The 19,660-nt window shown below is 40.3% G+C and overlaps 2 protein-coding genes across 3 annotated transcripts in view; one reads left to right on the top strand and one right to left on the bottom strand.

Annotated features, from left to right (window-relative positions):
• ZNF410 (zinc finger protein 410) overlaps nucleotides 1–1,014 on the bottom strand; it is a 23,825-nt gene extending 22,811 nt beyond the window's left edge. Inside the window, exon 1 of the mRNA XM_074585216.1 lies at nucleotides 711–1,014. The gene's annotated coding sequence lies outside the window, so the exon portion shown is untranslated. The remainder of the gene's footprint in view (nucleotides 1–710) is intronic.
• Nucleotides 1–19,660, top strand: part of FBXO33 (F-box protein 33) — a 20,158-nt gene extending 498 nt beyond the window's left edge. Inside the window, exons 2-5 of one of the 2 annotated variants that reach the window (XM_074585211.1) lie at nucleotides 243–754; nucleotides 7,241–7,351; nucleotides 12,909–13,594; nucleotides 17,688–19,660. In XM_074585211.1, coding sequence (XP_074441312.1) covers nucleotides 315–754; nucleotides 7,241–7,351; nucleotides 12,909–13,594; nucleotides 17,688–17,959 — 1,509 coding nt within the window. In that variant the 5' untranslated portion in view covers nucleotides 243–314 and the 3' untranslated portion in view covers nucleotides 17,960–19,660. Of the gene's footprint in view, nucleotides 1–123; nucleotides 755–7,240; nucleotides 7,352–12,908; nucleotides 13,595–17,687 lie in introns of those variants that run through there. The other variant, XM_074585210.1, reaches the window with a different exon arrangement.

Raw genomic sequence — 19,660 nt, 5'->3', positions numbered from 1 at the left:
TGGTAGGACCCACGCGGCGCCGCGCGGGCGGAGGGGTCGGGCCCACCTCTCTCTCCCCCCTCCCCGCGCTGGGCGGTGGTAGGGCCCGCTCCGCCCCTCCTCGTCTCCCCCCCCTCCATCCCTCTGTCCCGTCCCCCCTCCCCCCCCGGCGGCGGCGCGGGTGGTGCGTCCCGGCGGCAGCCGCGTCCCGGCCGGCGCCCGCCCCCTCCGCCTTGTCATTGATGTTGTTGTTTTTGTCGCAGGAGCCGGAGGCGAGGCCGGGGCCGCCGCCGCCTGTGGCCGCCGCAGCAGCGGGGCTCGGGCCGGCGCCAGGCATGTCGGTGTGCGGGGAGGCGGTGGGCGCCGGCTCCCTGCCCAGCGAGCTGGTGGTTCACATCTTCTCCTTCCTGGCGGGCCCCGACCGGTTGCGGGCTTCGGCCGCCTGCTCGCACTGGCGGGAGTGCCTCTTCTACCCGGCCCTCTGGCCGCGCCTCCGCCTCAGCCTCCGAGTCTCGCCGGCCGAGCGCCCGCGCCTCGAGTTCCTCATGCGCAAGTGCGGCTGGTTCGTCCGGGAGCTCCGCGTACAGTTCGCCGCCGACAACTACCCCAGCGGCGGCGGAGGGTCTGGAGCGGCGGCGGGCGGCGAGGTGGGGGCCGCGGCGGCGGCGGGAGACGGGGAGGCGCCGCCGCCGCCGCTTTGCCCGCGCTGGCTCGACTTGCTGAGGACCTACCTGGAGCTGGTGCTCTGCGTCCTGAGCAGCGTCCGAAACAACAGGTACCGCCGCCGGGCCGGGCCCGGGCCGGGGTGTGGGGAGGGAGAGGGCCGCGCCCGGCCCGGCGGGAGGCTGAGGGGAAGGCGGCGGGGAAAGGGCCGCTGGTGGGGGAGGAGGAGGAGGAGGAGGGGGGGGGGGGCAGGCCGAGCGGCTGCAAACTACCTTAAATTTTTGTGATATTCCGTCGTTTAATGGAAAATAGAACTACAGGCAAAGAGCCTCGTCTGTATTTGGTGGTAAAAACTTCGCCTCCCCCCTCCCCGCCTTTGGAAGGAAGGGTTGTGGGGGGATGGAGCTGCAGTAGAGCGAGTCGGAGCCGGAGTTGGGATGTGGTGCCCAACAAAGCACCTTTCTCACTTTTAAAACGCCGGCGTTGCTGCTAACAGGCTTTGGACCTCCTGTGCGTGACTGCAAAATAATTAACCTCATGAGAGACTAACGTGGGGGTGTTGTTGGTTTGTGAAATTACAGCACTGGTGTTTTTGTGGAGGGAGAGATTTGCCCTAATAAAATACTTTCGCCTTTCCACCTACGAGGGGTTTTGCCGTTAAAAAGCCGAGCTTTCACGTTACCTGCTAAACTGAGATTTGACTCAGTTTTGTCTAGGACAAAGTTTTTATGTTTTGTTTTTTTTTTAAATTGAAAAAACACTTCAGAGGTAGGACTGTCTCGACCAAAATGTATTTAAACGATAGAAATATTTTCCCGTGGTTTGGACTTAAGATGTGTTTAGATCCTGCTTTTTCACGGACTTAACTTTGGCGGGTTAGATGCTTAATTTCCTCAGGTTGGAATTCTTTAAAATGAAAGTGCTTGTGTTCCCTTCACCGTGCGTGGGTGTGATCAAGATAAATATCTTTTTTAAAAAAAAAAAAGATAATAATCAGCTATCCTAATATATGGCCTCTAGTCAGCACCCAGGACAGGAAAGCAAGGATGTTATGGTTAGGTTATGATGTGTTTGGAAAGCCATGCAGATTTTAGGATAGGAAATGGTTAATATTATTTCCCCTCTGTGTGTGTATAGCTTCATCTATCAAGGAAAAAAAAAAAGCTCCCAGTATTTCAGGGTATCCTTAGGATGAATTAAACCTTGCTGATGGCCTTCGGAAAACTGTCTGCAACTGAATCATGGTCTGGTCACCGCCCCTCTTTGATTCCAGAGGGATTAGAGAGTAGTTTGAGGCCTTCCTTGTTTCTTTATGTTGGATTATAGCAAAAGAACTCTAAATGTAATTCCTCGTTGGTTTGAGATGAATGCAAATGTGGTGTGTGAAGTCTCACTTTCGGTTCCTTTGCTCTGTTGTGCCCAGCAGGTACTTCCTGTAGCACAACTGCGATGGTCGAGAGTTACAAACCTTACTGCTGAAAATGGTGGTCCCAGCTCACCTTTGTCTTAATTAGTTTCTTGCCCTGTGAATCCTCGGTGCACAAATCATGATTGACTCTCTTGATTGGTCTTCTCTTGCCCTTCAGGAGCTTTCACTTAATTGTTGAATCTTTGGGAAATCCAGCTAATGTCACAAGAGAAAAAAATGTTTAAGCTATGTTGGTGATTATGTAACCAGAGACAAATATCACCACATGGACTTGGAATTTTAAAATAAATAGTATCTGCAGGAGATGTTGTCTGCGGGTTTCATTGAAAAAAAAAAAGCTTTTTTTTTTCCACTGTCTCGCTAAAATTGTCAAAATCGAATGCCTTGTGAGAAGGCTTTTGGTATACTTTGTCTTTTAAAAAAGATTAATTCTCCATGGCCTTGTGTGAAACTTGTACAAGGATGCTTGCTTTCTAAAGTTCTTTTTACAGATTCTGTATCCACATTGTGGCTCAGGACTGTAGTAAAATACTATGTAGAAATAGTTGTTTCTCCAGTACCTGTTCTCTGGTAGATTAGTATCATTTTGGTGGTAAGCCAGAGGTGTGAAAAGTTACCAGCTTTGATAGGATCTTGCATTGGTATACTCTCTTGCTGTCTTCAAATAATTTTCATGCTGCCCTCTGTTTTGAAATGAATAACGTGTTACTGGGGATGACAGTGTACCTGGTTATTACAGCAGGCTTTTTTTCTGGTAAGCATTAAAAAAATTGAGGGGGGGAAATTTATATTAAATGTTTGATCTTTTATTCTGATTTACTTTGTGAACAGAATCCTTCTTTCCCTTGAACAGACAAGGGTTTTAGTTTATTTTGATGTTTGGGTTTTTTTTCTTGTAAGGTAACTACCGATAACTGATTCGTTTGCCTGTAGAACATTGGTTTTGAGCTCTTTAAGTAGAGTTTTGACATTGAAATGAGGTAGGAAGGAGCATTAACATTTGCCAAATTGCTGCTTATTTCTTACTGTGACCGCATGTCTAAACCTGAGGCATTGTCACCTGCCTGATGCTTAGTTTTGTCTAATGAATGACCACCGTCCAGTCACTTTTTCTCTGCTTCTGTTTATTCATCTGTAACAAAGATAATTAATAATTCCTTCTTGTGTTTGCCGTATATCATTGTACATGGGATAGCAATTGTAATTTCCAAAATAATGGAAACAGCAGTGCGTGTGACTTCTCCAGTGGCTGAATCACTGTAAATGCATTCCTTTTGGAATTAAGTTTAAAACAGGATGGTTCTTTCATAACTCCTGTCAGCCCTTATGATAGCTTTTTGGCAGAGAAGTTCAAAGAACTTCCATCTTATACTTCGGAACTGGGGAGGAAGAAATCTACTTTTATGAAATGGTATGCTGTTTCTTAACTGTGTAATCTTGTTGTAGGCTTTTAAATCTGTTATTAAATGATACAGTAACAACACCCCTTCTTTCAGGGGAAAAAAAAAAAGATGGCTCTAGAATTCCTAGAGGATTTATGATACCACAGGACCTAAGAAAAGTGGTGACTAAAAGTAATGCTATTTCTGGATGCTCTCTTGGGTAGAGGAGAATGATGTGTATTTTTGCTAACAAAAATGTTTTCTGTGCAGCATAAAATTGCCAGTTTCTAAGCCAATCTGCATGGTAAGTCTCTAGAAAAGTATGTCGGGGCGACCTTTGCTAATACTGATGGAATTAAGGAAATAACTACTTATCTGCAACTTGGTTTAAAACTAACTGATAATATTCTGACAATGTTACTGCTGACAGCCAGTTATCATCCGAAAAGGTAGGTTCTATGACTGTCTCATATTTGAGGTAGAGCTCAAGTTGCCATAAGTTTTATTTTGTGGGTGGCAGCATATTACTCCCAGAATATTGCTTTAATAGCACTGGGACCATGATGAGCTCTAGAAATCTTTAATTCATTTAATTAAAAGGTACTAAAATAGTGTTCAGTGATCTGCAACTTTTCCATGAGCTATTAACGCTTACTACAGTAAATGAAGCAAAATAACAAAGTATATTGTTATTTAAACAGTTGCTGTTCTGCTTCCTATTAAAAAAAGGCGGGGGGAGGGTGGGCAGTGATGTTCTGTAGCAATATGAGGAGGGACAAGTTGTTTCTTAGTGGCTATTAAGAGAACCTAATCTGCGCCTTCGCAAATTGATCTTTCACAACGAAGTTGTGGAAGGCAGGTGGGAGGGCGACAAACTTTCTGTGAGTCATTCCAGTGCATACAACAGCTAATAAGCAACTGCTGATCACTCAGTAGGAAAATTCTATGTTCTTTTATGTAACTCTGAAATCCCAAGGTACGGTCTCTCCTCTGGCTGCTTATAAAGGAAGATAGCAAGGTAGTGATTTGCGCCCTGCCCCCCTTCCTCTGCAGTGTGTGACTTGTTTGATCTTTGCTGTGGAAACAAAAATGCAGGTTATAGTAAAACTGTGGTATCTTGATGAAGTATGGTATCTATCTTGGAACTGCCAAAAATTGGTGAATTGCTCAAAACAGTAGGCTGCACCTGTATTTGAGGTTTTCTAATGACTCTCTTCTATTGGTTTGAGCAGGCAGCTGAAACTGACAAAAACTGGAATAATAATACAACATGTGCCTTACCACTTTGTTCACGTTGAATGTGAGCAGCACCATTCTGTTCTTTTTTCATTGGGTGTTCAAAAAGACTGACCAAAACTGAAGATGGAGCCTAGTAAGAAGCTTATTAGTTTTGGTAGGCTTTTTAGGCTATTGGAAAATAAATGGTTTAGAAACTCCCCCAAAACACATGTTTTTCCCCAGCTGTGTGTATGGGTAGTACATTAGATTCAGATGCCATTATGACTTTTAGCAGACGATGACAATTAACTTCTAAATAATTTATTTAAATAGCAATCACTTTACTAACTCTCTGAAATAAAGATGAGATGTGAGCTGAATGGCATAGAGATTATATGACACTGCAAATTGTAGCAAAAATCTAATATTGTGTTGAACTGTGATCAGATTTGTTGATGGTAGTAGCTGTGCTGTGGATGGAAAAATAATTGGATCTTTTCATTGCTTAAGTTTTGAGGTGGAGAACTTTTCTGTGTGTCTCTGAAGCGCATGAAATGTCAGTCAAATAGATGTAGTAAAAATGTGTGGGATATTAGTAAGTGGTGTTTCATGTGTCCTGTAGCTCAGTGGTTCTAGAATTAATACCTGGCTACAGTAGCATTCACTGGGGGTATAAGTAACACAAAACAAGACCTGTGTGTGATGTGAATATGAAGGTGATTCAAAATTGTTCTGAAGGTTGCATTTTGTCTCTTAGCTCTCAGAATTAAGTCGCCGAGATCAGAAGATAAAAGCTTAATTATAGCACTGGCTGTGAGCACTGCCTTTCACACCAGGTGGAGGCTTCTGCTGCTTTCTCTGTCGTACCAGACTTTTACAGCTTTTGAGGAAAGAAGAGCCCAAAATACTCTCAGTGGTGGTGCCAGTGTCTTCAGATTTCCCCGCCAAGCTTATTCTTCAGTATGATCAGGCATTGCCTTAGTCAGACTTATAGAATATTGAGCATGTGGTTAGGGCTCAGTTTATATCAATGTATTGTCAGTACAGTAGTCCTGTATTTAAAAACCTAAATACTAAATTGTTAGAATTTATGAAACATTTGTAAAATCTTGGTATTTTGCTGCAGTATTTGTCTGACTCAATATGAAGCTCATGGATCTTGCTATTAACTTGTTGTTCACCTGTAGAAGAAAAGTAGCAGGTGCAACAGTGGATAGACTTCAGGAAACTAGTGTATGGTTATTGAATATAGGAACTTCAAAACAGGTAAATTATGAGTTGTGGTAGATACCAGTTACAGACTGTAATTCATCCTTAAAAATGGAAAACTGGGCTACTTGATTTTTTTTTTAAATTTTCCCCCTCCTCGTGGTACAATATCAGCTTGTACTGTCACCAGAGCTTCCCTATGCTTTGAGCACTGTAATTGTATTGCATTTTCCTTAAAGCTGATCGGAAATATTAGTATGTGATTTGTAAGACAGCAGAAATAAGGATTTATGTAACTCACTTAATTGCCAGCTACGGGTTAATTGTCATCTACTGTTTAAGATGAATTTAACTCATGTATCCATTTGTGATGAAACTGGTGTTTCTGCCATCTTAATTATAAAATGCAGACTAGTCTTTGAACGTCAGGAGTAAATCATAATTTACAGCATGTATAAATAAAAAAATGTTGACCTGAAACTTAGTCAGTTAAAAAAAAAATAAATCCTAAAAGTAAAGGCCACACAGCTGCTTTAAAACTGCAGTCACTTTCATCTCTCTTGATTGATCTTTTTAGGAATAGAAAAGATGCAAGTCAGAGAAATAAACTGTACTAAGGAAAGGAAAACTGTCTGTCTAGCACACTGAGTCTTGTCCAGCATAAACTTGGGAAGTGGTTTTTCTACATCTTTTTAGGTATCCCTTCTAAAAATTAAAATTATGTGTCGTGGTGGACCACTAGTCCTCTTCTCCTCTTCTGGTTGCTGATGGGAAGTATTAGAACAGCTTCCCCTACTTTGATATCACAGAAATGAGACACTGATTAGGGTGTGGGGAGCTTTCGCTTTTCCTGTCTGGAGTGTGTGTTGCCTCTGTTGAGGCAAGTTTGGGCTCCCATTTGTAGCCCAGATGCAGGACGTAAGTGCTCAGACAGGGTTGTTTGCAGTTGCGTTCAACTCAACTTGGGAATTAAATGTTAAAAGGAATAGGTATTTGATGTTTTCATCTGTGACACTTAACACACATGTTCCAAGGATTCAAAAGTGCATTGAAAGCATTGCTAAAAGTTTTCTTTATGGCACTGGCCTGCTGAAAATACTCCTGTGGTGACTGAAAACTGGCATTTGCTTTTACAGCTGGATTCAGCAGTTTGTGTAGTCCTCTTCCCCTTTATACTTCAGTCTCATCTTTTCTAGTTCTATATATGCCTGTATTGCAGAACAGTAGGATGTTTCCCAAAACAGACTACATGTTCCATGTAATAACATGTTCTTCTTGTCTGTGTTTGTCTTATCCAGAATGATTCCTCACAGTGTTTTAATTTTGTGTACATATTCCTTTTTATTTTGTCTTTTCATAGAAACCTCCAGAAGTTAAGTCTCTTTGGGGATATAAGCATTCTGCAGCAACATGGAAGTATATCAAATACATACCTCGGCAAGGTTGACCCAGATGGCAAGAAGATTAAGCAGTAAGTTATGTTTGTAAATTATCAAATGCATTAAAATAATAAAAACAGATTACAGAACACAAATTTTCATGCCTGAAATACATGACTAAGGGATTTTTAAGGTTTTTAATAGGATGAGGATCTAACTTCTTAAATTGAGTTGATTTCTGTTCCTAATATTTACATGAAGTAGTCTGTTTCTGTGGCTTTTTTTTCCCCTTCTCAGCAGGGTGAGAATCCTTTCTTTCCTCTTTCATTGTGTTCTAGAAACAATATTATGTTAATGGAACAAAAGGGGAGGAGGGATGGGGGGTTGGTACCAGGACCTCTACTATTGCTGTACATGAAAAAATTAGAAAAGGAAGTAATCTATTGTATTTCACAGGAATTGAGGACATCTAGCAAGTAAACTTGAAAGAGAACATAAACACAGATAACTAAAAGTTGCATCTCAAAACTAGGTTATGTATTTGCAGAATTCTTGGGAGATCATAGCTCACAATGTGTTTGTTTAGTCCAGAGGTGTGTTTTAGCTTGCCATAATTACATTACGGTACCTTCCTTGAATGCTTATAATAAGAATAGCTAATTCCTCTTCTTTGGAAAAAAAATTAAATACAGTGTAAAAAGCTACTGACTTCTGTAATGAATTACCACAGAGGGAATGATGCTATGTTAACTATTTCAGCAGTATTGCTAAAACTTTCCATATAGATAAAGCCTGAATACCATCATTTTAATTTGTGTCAGTTTAAATGTATTTCTCCCAGCGGCTTGGCAGTGGAATAAGTACAGCCACTCTAGATCTTCACTATTATTTTTTCAGAGTGGCTTTAAAACTAGTGTAGGTATATTATCACATCAATGTATGTATGTGAACACAACCGAGGAACTAAATGTTTGGTCCTGAATTAAATTTGCCAAACAGTGCAAATGCAGATGTGTGTCACATACTGTGTCTTTCTCCTCCATTATGCTTAGAACGCAGAACTTAGAGCAATTTGGGATTCTATTTAACATACGTACTGTAGTGCTGTGTACAGGTAAAAGGCTGATTCAGTAAAAGCTCCTTTTTTTCATATCCTTTGTTGTGAAACATAAGTATATAATCATATCTTTGCCAAGGGGCTTGAAGAGAGCCACCTAAGCAGATGTTTACTCATCTGAGTGCATGGTTAAACACTTCTTCAAACAAATAGCAAAAATAAGTATGCACGTTTTAGAGCCATAAACCATTCAAAATTCGTTATCTTATTTGAAGTTAGTCTTTTAGGTGAATATTGACCTTTGCACATTTTGGAATGAGCAAATAAATGCTACCTCTTTTTTTGTCTGTTTGCTTTTGTTGTGTGGGGGTTTTTTTGTTTGGTTGTTTTTTTTTCTAAAATAAAACAATATATTTGGGACCTGCTAGTCCTTCTAGGGAAGGCTGGCAGTGTTTTATTTGGTGTTCTCAAGTTCATCAGCACTAGCACTTTGTGGCTTCTTAGTCTTGTCTTTTGCACTTGGTGTTTGCATCAGTTAAGTTGCAAAACATGGATACTGATAACTAACACTGAAAGATATTGAGCAACCTTTGGAGACAGCATTATTGGTAGTTGAGGATTTTCTAGAACCGGTATGGTGGTAATCTTACTAGCCGTTTCAGGAACTTCCTGCAATTAAAGCAGTCAGGGAAGAAAATGTGACACTTCCTTAAGTCCATAGCATTGAGCTGGGTGTAACAGGCCGTGGGTGGAATCTCAGCTAGCACAGAACCGTTAGGATGCTCCCCAAGGTTAAGACTAAGGGTTGTTCTGAGGGAGAGGAGGCTTCGGATCGTGTTTTCAAAAATGTACTTTTGCAGGGATCAGCATGGGTTTACAATGCTTGTTCTTTTTCTGTATAGCATATGTGTCCCTAGTTGCTTTCTAAAATTCTCTTTACAACTTAGTTCATTACTGTTGGGAAGTTCAGCATAAACAATACATTTGTCTTGAGTTGAACAAAGGGTAGTTGTTTAAAATTTTGGCTTTCTGAAGTCTGCTTGCTGTGATTGATCCATGTGGTTCAGATAGTTTGGTTTCCAAAAGAACCAGTTTAGCCTCTGTTATTAAAGAAAACATTTTGATTGATAGTCTTTAATTAAACAAATGGGCTCCATATGGACCTTAGTAATACGTTTGTTTCCTGTCCAGGGCCATCGATGTGCTTCAGTACTGGTCAGGACTGGTTTTGGGGCTTAAACAGTAACTCAGCCTGTCTTGTCAGGCTTTGTCCTCTGGCTGAAAGCACCGTTTGGGGCATTAATTGTGAAAGTACTTATATTTTCAGGTTTTTATTTTTTAAATAGGTTGCTCCAGTATGATCATTTGTAAGTTTCAGCTTGATGGTGAACATCCCATAATTGCTGCTTACAGGAAGCAAACGTGACTGATTAAATACACTTGTTGAGGCAGCACTAGGTTATGTTGCTTTCTTGCATGTGCTGAGCTCTGCTTGTATTTTGTGTTATACTTACTAAACCACGCTTAAACTTCAGCTGTGTAAGCAAGCTTGAAGATAACCATGTGTAAGTTAGGATAAGTGTTGTACTACATGCTAGGCAGTTGAAGTAAAAGTTAATATGGTAATAAAGTAGGTGTTAATTCCCAAGAATTCACTTAATGTGTCTAAATTACTAGAACACAGTTAAACTATTTTTGCAAACTCCAGTTAGATGCAGTCCGTTTATGAAAAATAGGATGTGCGTAAGAATTCGCGGGGGAGGGAAAAACCTCGTTGCGGTGTTTGAAAAATTTGTTTGAAATACGTTGAAACTAGTGGCAGGTAGCTTATATTGTGCTTCCTGTCTGGTGTTACATAAAACCATTGTAAAAACAATCCAAAAGTGATCACTATTAAATATTCTCTATTGACATGTTTGATGTCTTTTTATTAAACTGGCAAAGAACTGGGGAAAGGTGGCTGTAAAGCTTTCTTAGGACCTATGGGTTGGTAGACTTATCAGCGCAAATCTAAATGCTTGTATGCATACTTTGTTGCTTGCACTAAAAAGTTGATGTATAAGTAGCATTGAATCAGTATTTCTCTTTTTAAAAGTTATTTAGTGCAATTCCCACAGGGGAGAGAACCCACCCTACAGCTGCAGAGTTCTGTATTATATTTAGTTTCATTAAGTTGTGTGAGTACTCGAACAGTATACTCTTCTAAGCTTAGATATTTAAGTCATATCAGAAGCGCAATTTAAACAGATTTTTAGCGCAAGGAGGTATATAGATGGTAGTATTCTACTGAGCATCTCAGAGTGGATTTGTTGGCTTTTCAATTGTTCTGTAAAATATTACAAGCACTATTTGGATTATTACAAAATAAATTCTACCATTGCTGCAACCATTGTGGCACCTTTCGTAGATGCAAATGGTAAGAGGGGGGAGGGAAGAGTCTTTGTTCATTGGAAGAAATTAGAGAGGTTCCTGTGGTAGAAACTCTTTCTTTGGGGGATTGTCAGAGAATCTGACTTCAATTTAAGCATTGTCAGGAATAATTATGAAACAGACATTGCCGTGATCAAACAAGGCTCATCTGAACTGTAAAAGAATTTAAGAATAAAATAGCAAAACTACACTATCTGTGACTCTTGACGTGTTTAAAACTGTGTTTCATTTGTGTCACAGTTGCCAATCCTCAGTTTAAAAAAAAAAAAAAGTAGTCACAGATGATCTGGAAGAAACAAAATCTTTAAAACTAGTGACTATACTAAGCAAAACCTTGGGAATTATTCTGAGGTGTATAATAGGTAACTACAATAACCACACCAACTTTGCCGCTTGCAAAGAGAAGTGAGGCCTTGCAAGTGAGGCCTTAGGAGAAGGAAGAAAGCACATGCAGGCAAGGGAGAGGATGAATAAGGATTTGCAGAGGGAGAGGATGAATGAGGATTGATCTTCTAACTTTCTTACAACAGAAGATTATGGGACATCAAAGGTAGTAGGTGAGATGTTCAGAGCAAGCAAGAAGAGGTGGGAATTGCACTGCAGAGTTCTTCATTATTGGATGTTACAGTTGCTAAAAGCTTACTTGGCTCAAAGAGGAACCTGGATACATTTGTAAAGTGAGGTCCCTGAGGGTTACGAAATACAGAAAGCCACTTCTGTCTCAGGAGGTCCGAGTTAAAAATTTTTGGAAACTGAGGAGATATTTGAGAAATATCCCTACGTACTTTCCTTGTTCTGTTGCAATTTGCAAGATGTTGGTGTTTCTCTGCTGTCAGTCAGAATACTGGGCTAAATAAGCCTTTAATTTTGTCTGGACGTTATCTTGATTGAAGATACATGGATGAGAATAACAACTTTGTAACCTTGTTTTGCTTAGATGTATAAAGTATACAGATATTCATAACAATAAAGGAAGAAGTATTCCGTGCAAAACATCACCTGATTTTGAGGCAAAAAGATTTCTGCTAATCTTGTTCTGGAGGTGTTTATATCTTATTTCTTAGTGTTTCATGGAACTGTCATAGCCTGGCTCAACTGCTTCCATTAAATGCTGATCTTTCTTTCTGGCTGACCAGTGTTTGAAATCAAACTCTCATCTACACACGTGTCCTAGAACATATATGCTCAAAGAACACATGTCATTTGGGCAAGAGGACTCTTCTTGGCCTTAGCAGCTCTGGGATGAAGACTGGAAAAATACTTATTTGGAGAAAGTTTGTAGAGTTTGACTGTACTATTTGAATTTAGTATTCAAAATCTTATCTTAATGTATTTTGTTGCCTTCCTGAATTAAATATCTAACCTAAAGAATATCCCTTCATTAGAAAAATAAAAGGGTAGGAGAGGTGGTATGCATCAGAATAAGTGCATAATGATAACACAGCACAATAAACGGCATGAGGATTGTGGCAGTGATGGTCTGAGATTGAAATGTTACCAAGTCCAAGTTGTTTCGATAAAACCTGAACTTGTTGACGCTTGAAAATCCAGCTAGCTGTACATTCAGAATTATTTAAAGGGTCATCTTGTATGTTTGTTCTTTACCCTTTAATAAGCAAAGTCAAGCAAGTAGTTTCAGATCATTCTAACTTTATGCTCAAAGCCAAGTTTCTGCAACCTTTCATTGAAAATTACTTTTTTTTTTTTTTCCCTCCGTATTGAATTCGCAGTTCTGGAGAGGTTAGCAAATGTGAAATGCTGTTTTTAAAAACAAGAACTGTGTTTTAAAAGCATTACAGGTTTTCTTATTTGCATAACCTTAAAATGTATGTGGGAGGGTGTTAAATGCGTGCTGAGAAATACTTGAAATGAAGGTTCATAGTGTGCCACTGTTTTTTGAAAGACAGTATTTAGTTTTTCTCAAGATAGTTTACAGTTTTAACCTTTTAAGTGCAGTGAAGGTTAAATTGCGGTGGGAGGACTGCAGAGTCAGGTTCTAACATTTGTAGTTTGCAAGAACCATAATAATAGCACCTTCCTGCAGAATTAAGGCCATAAATGAAAAGAAGAATAATCATTCTTGAGTAAAAAAATAGAATGCTATGCAATTGTAAGACTAAACCATGTTTAATAGGATCATTGTCTGTTTTGTTTTCTTGCAGAATACAACAGCTGTTTGAAGAGATATTAGGCAATAGCAGGCAATTGAAATGGCTGTCTTGTGGGTTTATGCTGCAAATAGTAACTCCCACATCATTGTCCTCCTTATCAAACCCCATAGCCAACACCATGGAACATCTGAGCTTATTGGACAACCACATCCCTGGTAATACCACTCTTATCACTGCGGTTGAATTGGAGCGCTTTGTGAATCTGCGTTCGCTCGCTTTGGATTTCTGTGATTTTACAGCTGAAATGGCAAGAGTCCTGGCTGACAGCAACCATGTGCCTTTGCATCGACTGTCTCTCCTGGTCCACAGTGTTTCCATAATGCACAAGTCATTGGACAGCATGCCAGAAGATGAGAATTGGAAGGCGCTGACTCGCAACAGCACTAATCTTCGGGTCTATATAATGGCTTTTGATGTCAAGAGTGATGATATGTTAAGGATTCTTAAGCCCAGTATCCCCCTAGAGAGGATCCACTTTGACAGCTACATCACTTGTGTTTCAGGGGCTGTTGTTGACCTCATATCCAGGCAGTACGACAAGTTCCTCACTCATTTTATACTAATGAATGATGTGATAGATATGTCTGGCTTCCCAGATCTTAGCGACAACCGCAATGAAGATCCACTTGTCTTATTAGCCTGGAGGTGCACAAGACTGTCTCTCCTAGCTGTTCACGGTAGGTAATACCTTGCACGGGCGTCGTATATGACTCTGAAATACTTGCAGCTCTTCAGCCTTTCTAATCATAATGTGTTTCAGTAGAGTGATGTTCTGCTGCACGGTTGCTATACGTGGCATTAGACCTTATACTGGTATTTTTGTGTTTGAAAATATGAAGGTGTTTATTGTGTATGAGTTCTAAACATACTTGTAGCTTAGTAACTTCTGTCGAGAAGTCACATAGGATTTAATTAGATTGCTCACAGAAATGAGGATAACCAGGAATTGAGCATTCCAGGAGGCTTATCCTGAAAGTGGTCTGCACTGTGCAAGTTCCACCAAGTGGCTGGTTATGTGAATATGAACGCTGAAAGCATTTTCTGTGTGAGCTCATATGCTGGCAAGATTAGATGATTGTGCTTCCTGTTTGTAAATAACATGGATTAAGTGCCCCAGGGCTGAGGGGAGGAAGTCTCTTACCAGTTTGGTAAGACTTTGCCAGCAGGTGAAGGCTGAACAATACAGTGTGGAGGAGGTGGCCTCGCTGTGTGCAGTAATTTCACCAGAGCTAAGTTTATCCCATGTATTTATTTGTGATATAACTGCAAAGAAAAAAAAAAAAAGCATGCATTTTTATTCAGCTCTGTCATCAGCACAGTGCTTGCTAGAAGTTACAGTTGTTTGGCAAATTTTAAGGCACCTGAAATTGAAATAATGCAGAATAGTTCTTTTTGTTCATGCTGGAATCAGCTTACTAAGACCAAGTTTGCAGATGCATGAAGGAGTTAAACGATGACTCCTATTGTGTTGCATAAGAATGCCGTTTCCTCAGACTGCTTGGGGGAGTAAATCTCCAGTCATTCAGCACAAACAGGAGAGACCTTCAGCAGTGAAGGTTGTATATTCATATTTCCATTGGCTGAAGTCAGAAGGTCCTGCTGTATTTGCTAGAAAAAGTTTTTCCACTCTCTTCTACTAAAAAATCATAGGGGGAGGGGAAATCAGGTCAGCTATCTCTCTTTTATAGTTTCCGGGTCTGACAGATTTTGGATACTGGCACATGACCTTACCACTCTAAGTGTGGATTTTAGCAGTTTCTTTTAACATTTGGATACAAATTTGAGGGCCTTTAAAAAAAAATTTAAAAAAATAACATAATTACGTTTTACCTTAAGTTGTCCTCTACTACAGGGAAGTCCTCTAATATATTATCTAAACTTAAAAAGATGGTGAAATATCCAAACATAAGCTAGCGTGAGCATCTTTTAACATCGGTGCATGTCTATTCAGTAGAAGGGATTAGTCTGTGCAGAGCATTGGGAGAGCAAACGCCTTCTACAGTTCTGTCTAGCAAATGGTTGTTGCTCCATCACCTTTCTTCCGAGAGATGCTGTGTGTACCTGGGGGAGAGAATGGCCAGGTAGCACCCTTGCTCTGATGTTGGGATTCAGGTTCTTTCCTCTCCTTGCAGCAGAAGCTAGTGAAGTTGCTTGTAAATGCCTCCTGATCTTTTTTTTTTTTTTTAAGCTGTGACCTCTGTGGTGCTATAGCATAAGCATCTTTCTTCTAGAGTAGCAACTGTGAGAAGAACATGACTAGGAAGAAAGATCTAGAACGCTGTGATGCTTCAGTACAGCGTCTTAGCCTCATGCTTGTGTTTTCTGAGGCTTACCAGATAATAGTTTCTGGCTCCACTTGTCATATTCTTCATGATACTGTCAAGCTTCCTTCAGGAAAAACTGGTGGTTTTGTTCAAGGTGCCGTAATTCACTTTATACGTAACTGCTCAGGTTTCTTCTCCTGAAGTGGTTATTCTTCAGTTTCCGATACTTCTCAAGTGTGGGGGTTTTTTTCTTTCTTTTGTTTTGTTGTCCCTCTTTTGCTATTAGTTTGCTCTGAAAAAGACTTTGATTTACATATCATTTTGGTTGCCACTTGTCACTGACCAAAAGAGGAGAGGGGAAAAACGTACCCTGAGGACACTCTTTTCCTTGGGTGCCTCAAGATTCTTTTCTGTCTTCTGTGGGAAGTCATACCATCTTTCCACCAAGGTGGCATCTTGAGGAGCAGAAGAAAGCTGATTGAAGGATATTAGATGCATTCTTGCAAAATGAAGGAAGGGTGTGAAGAGTGTGTGGTCATTTGGGATGGCAGGGGGACAGCAGGATGGACAGTGTAGTGTGATCTGTCACTGAATAAAAAGCACAGCCTGTCTACTGGGACTGAAGCCTTTTTTTTTCCCTCTCCTCCTCCTTGAGAGAAGGACACTTCATGTGGATTTTCAATACTTTGTGTTGTAAACATTGTGTTACCTATGAGATTCTCAGTTTTATTCTGTTCATGAGCAAAACTAAAGTTGAAATGTTTTACAAGCAAGGAAAAACAAATAATGGTGCAGCCCGTGGTGAATTTGTTGTTCAGTGGTACTTGTGGTGCAGTGATCGTTTGCTCTTACCTCTGAATACTTCAGCTGGGCAGAGGCTTTTTGGCTGCTGGAAGGTTACTGAGAAACTTCAGGCAAAACTTCTGAAAGGAGAGTTGATTTAAAATGAGATTAAGTTGAGAATAAGATGGTTGTTCCAGAGCATAGAGGATCGGACTCTGAAAAGTTGTAGCAAAAGCCACATACCTGCACCACAAAGGTGGTACAGGGGACTTAACTGCAGCTGTTATTCCCTTTATTCTTGCACTTTCTGGAAAGGTTTTCTTTAGTAAGTTCCTTTACGATCAAGGTAACTGGAAGGTATTGTGAGCTCCTTCAAATCCTGATAAGGGAGTGTCATTGTACAGGTGGAATTTTCCATTGTGTTTAATGTCCTGCGGCCTTATTGGCAGCTTCATCTTCTATGGACAGTTGTGCTGGAGGTGAAGTATCAGCAGATGAAAATGGTGGGAATTCCTAATGCATTCCTAATGGTTAATATACCAGAAATGAGCCATACGTGTGTGTGCAGGCTCCTTTGTTAAAAACCTGCCCGAGCAACATATTTACAGGAAACCTTAGAGACAAACAACAGGAAAAAGTAAAAGAAAACAGAATGAAAAATTCTCCTTACTTTATTACTTTGACATCAGTTTTCTTCATTCTTTAACTAGCTGTCTTATTTGGATACATTATGGTGTAGAACATGTTAACTGCGTTGTGGAAGACCAAACCACGGTTAGTTTTTATTTCTCAGCAGATTAACTTTCCCAGTTTAAATACTGTGCAGACTGCAGCTTTACTCAGAATCTAAGTGGGCATCTCACCAAGAGGCTTAGCACCTGCGAGAGTGATGATGAAGGCAGAAATAAGCCTTCCCTTTTGCAATGGGAAGCCTGACTTGGCACAGCTCCCAAAGAGGGAAGTCCCCAGATCATCTGTGGTTTGCATCTGAATCAGGAGGAGCTCAGCATTTGCCTTAGCCAGGGTACAGAAAGCTGGGTACAGGTAACTGGGGAGTAGGTGTTTTTAAAAAGGGATGCCGATATACGCTAATGGGAAGGGAGGGAAGCTTTGTAATTATGTTTAATCTCAGCTAGAATAACAAGATGTATGTAGATTTTTAATTTTTTTATTTATGTAGGTTTTTTTTACTGGTGTGACCTCTTTGCTGGAGAGGTTTCTAGTTTGTGCGCATTGGGTTTTTTGTTTGTTTTCTTTGTTTTGCATTTTTTTTTCCCCCCTACCTCTAATGCAACAAAAGCAAACCAGTTTTTTTCTAGCACAAACACAGTTTTAAAACAGTCCTTTTATACATTCACTTAAAATTGTAGATTACTCACTCTTTTTCATTCTATTTATTCATATTACAAAGTAGATCATAGGAGGTATGAAATTGTAGATATAACTTGGAGTAAAAAATTCTACAAATGGTGAAAAAATTAGATCCAGAAGAGCTTGGTAAAATGACCTGAAATATTTTTGATACTTCCTTAATCACAATATAAAATGGAGCTGTATGACTTGCAGCAACAACAAAAAAAAAAGCTGTAGGGGGAATTCTGCCCGATGGAAGATGACGAAATAGGTTGGGAAGGATGTTGAGATGGTCTGGTATTAAGAACTTTGGTAAAAAAAATGCCTTGTAACAAAATAACAGAGAAACTTTCTTTTTTTCCCCTCCTAGGTTACACAGTGTGGGCTCATAATCTTATAGCAATTGCTCGTCTTCGTGGCTCTGACCTGAAAGTTCTGGAAGTCACAGAAGAAAGCATTGATTTCGACCAAGGAGAACTGGCTGATCAGGATGTGGATCCAGTACACAATCTCATTGAGCAAGTGTCTCTCGGATTGGGTCGGCCTTGGCACGCAGTCATGGACATAGAGCTGCTCAGTGTCTTCACTGAGCCAACCCGCCACTTCTACAGAGAGATGCAAAGCTTCAGTGAAGGCATTTAGCTCCTTATTTACAATTCCTGTGGTTACATATGCAAGTAGGGTCCTATTATGTTTTTTCAGTAGCGTGAATTAACCCCTTTTGTGCTGTGTTTAATCAGTATTAGCTATATAGAATTATATATGTGTATTCTACTTCTTGATCAAAGAACGTAGTCGGGTATTGGTTTAGAAGCTGAAAGTGGCAGTGTTTAGGGTTTTCACGGTTAATGGACTTGTCTACCAAACCTTACAGAGATACAGCCGAAGGCTGTCTGAGGTTGCCGGCTAACTTTACTTTTATTGAGTAACTGCATTTTGAATGATTTTTTACTATTATATCGGAGTTCTGTGCTCAGGAGCCAACTCTTTTTAATACCCATATCCATAGCCCAGTGGATTTCTGTGCTGTCATTGTGTGCTTAATCTGGTAGCATGCTACTTAATAGGCTTAAAGGAAGAGAAGTCTATCCAGGGCTGTTCATTGTAAGACTCTCAGCTTGCTTTATTTCACGTGCAGATGCTGAAGTGTGACTTAACTACCATTCTTGGCTCTTCTTAGCTGTTAAGCAGTGGTGTGAAGCACTAGCTTTTCAGGTGCCTGCACTTACAGATTCACTCCATAAGCTGTAGTCTCTTGGATTCTTTGCCAATTCCTCCTCGTTTATTCTCATGTTCTGCCATCTTCCTTAAAAGTTAGCTTTGGGCCAAAGTTTAAAAGAAAAACAAACCAACAATGTGCACTCCGATGAGGTAAAAGACTTCATACAAAGGTATACACCTGCAAACAAACATTAGTCGTGAAATCCCTAGCAACCGAGTCACTGGATTTTCTCTGTCAGCGCCTGTGTCAGCTGCCAAAGAATAGATTAAAAACGAAGAAGTGCCCACATGCTGGCAGGGGCAGGCCAACTTTTGGCCAGCCAGATACTGCTAGATTGTAATATATAAGGTCGAATTTCGACCTGTGGTACACAGCTGTGCTGTGGCTCAGTCAGCAACCTCAGAACTCTTAACAAACATGCACCTGTTTCACTGTGAATAGTGAATGTAAAGGAAGGAAAGGAAACAAATACAAAGCTTGTTCTATCACAGGTATGAGCTGCTATGATGCATGAAGAACATTCCATGAAGTATGTTTTAAAATCTTGTTATATCTGAGAGGCTTTAAAAGCCGATTTAACTGTTTCAGGGCAACCGCGGTACAGACGTGGTCTCTGTGAGACTTCCACCTGACCCCAGTTTTAAGTGGTACGAATGTTGTGCATTTAATGTTTAAAGGACAGTCTGCAATAATAAAGTAAGTGGCCAACGTGGGTGCCCAGCAGTGCTGAGACCTGGCTGCTATATTGTAAGCTTTGGAAAACACAATTTATGCAACAGATGTCCAGATATGATTCTATTTATGGAAAAAGTTTATATGTGTTTTACAAATGGTTTTACCATCTTATATTAAAATGACCTTTTGACAGGTGTGCGCTGTTTTGTCTCCAGTGAGCACATACCATGCGGATTTTATATGTACATCAGTAGAGTGAATCCACTGGCACAGTGTGTGTATATGCCAGATGTGGTGAGATTTTATCTTATAAATGTGATCAGATAAAAAAAAAAACTCCTGACAGAAAATGTAAGGAAACCAGCTGAATGTTTGAATTGATGACTGATGTTGTATGGTTTATGTTAAATGTATATTCTTTTAATCAATGAATAAAGCATTAAAAA

This window comes from Larus michahellis, chromosome 4 (assembly GCF_964199755.1).
Source record: "Larus michahellis chromosome 4, bLarMic1.1, whole genome shotgun sequence".
NCBI lineage: Eukaryota > Metazoa > Chordata > Aves > Charadriiformes > Laridae > Larus > Larus michahellis.
This window is presented reverse-complemented; position numbering and strand designations above follow the sequence as displayed.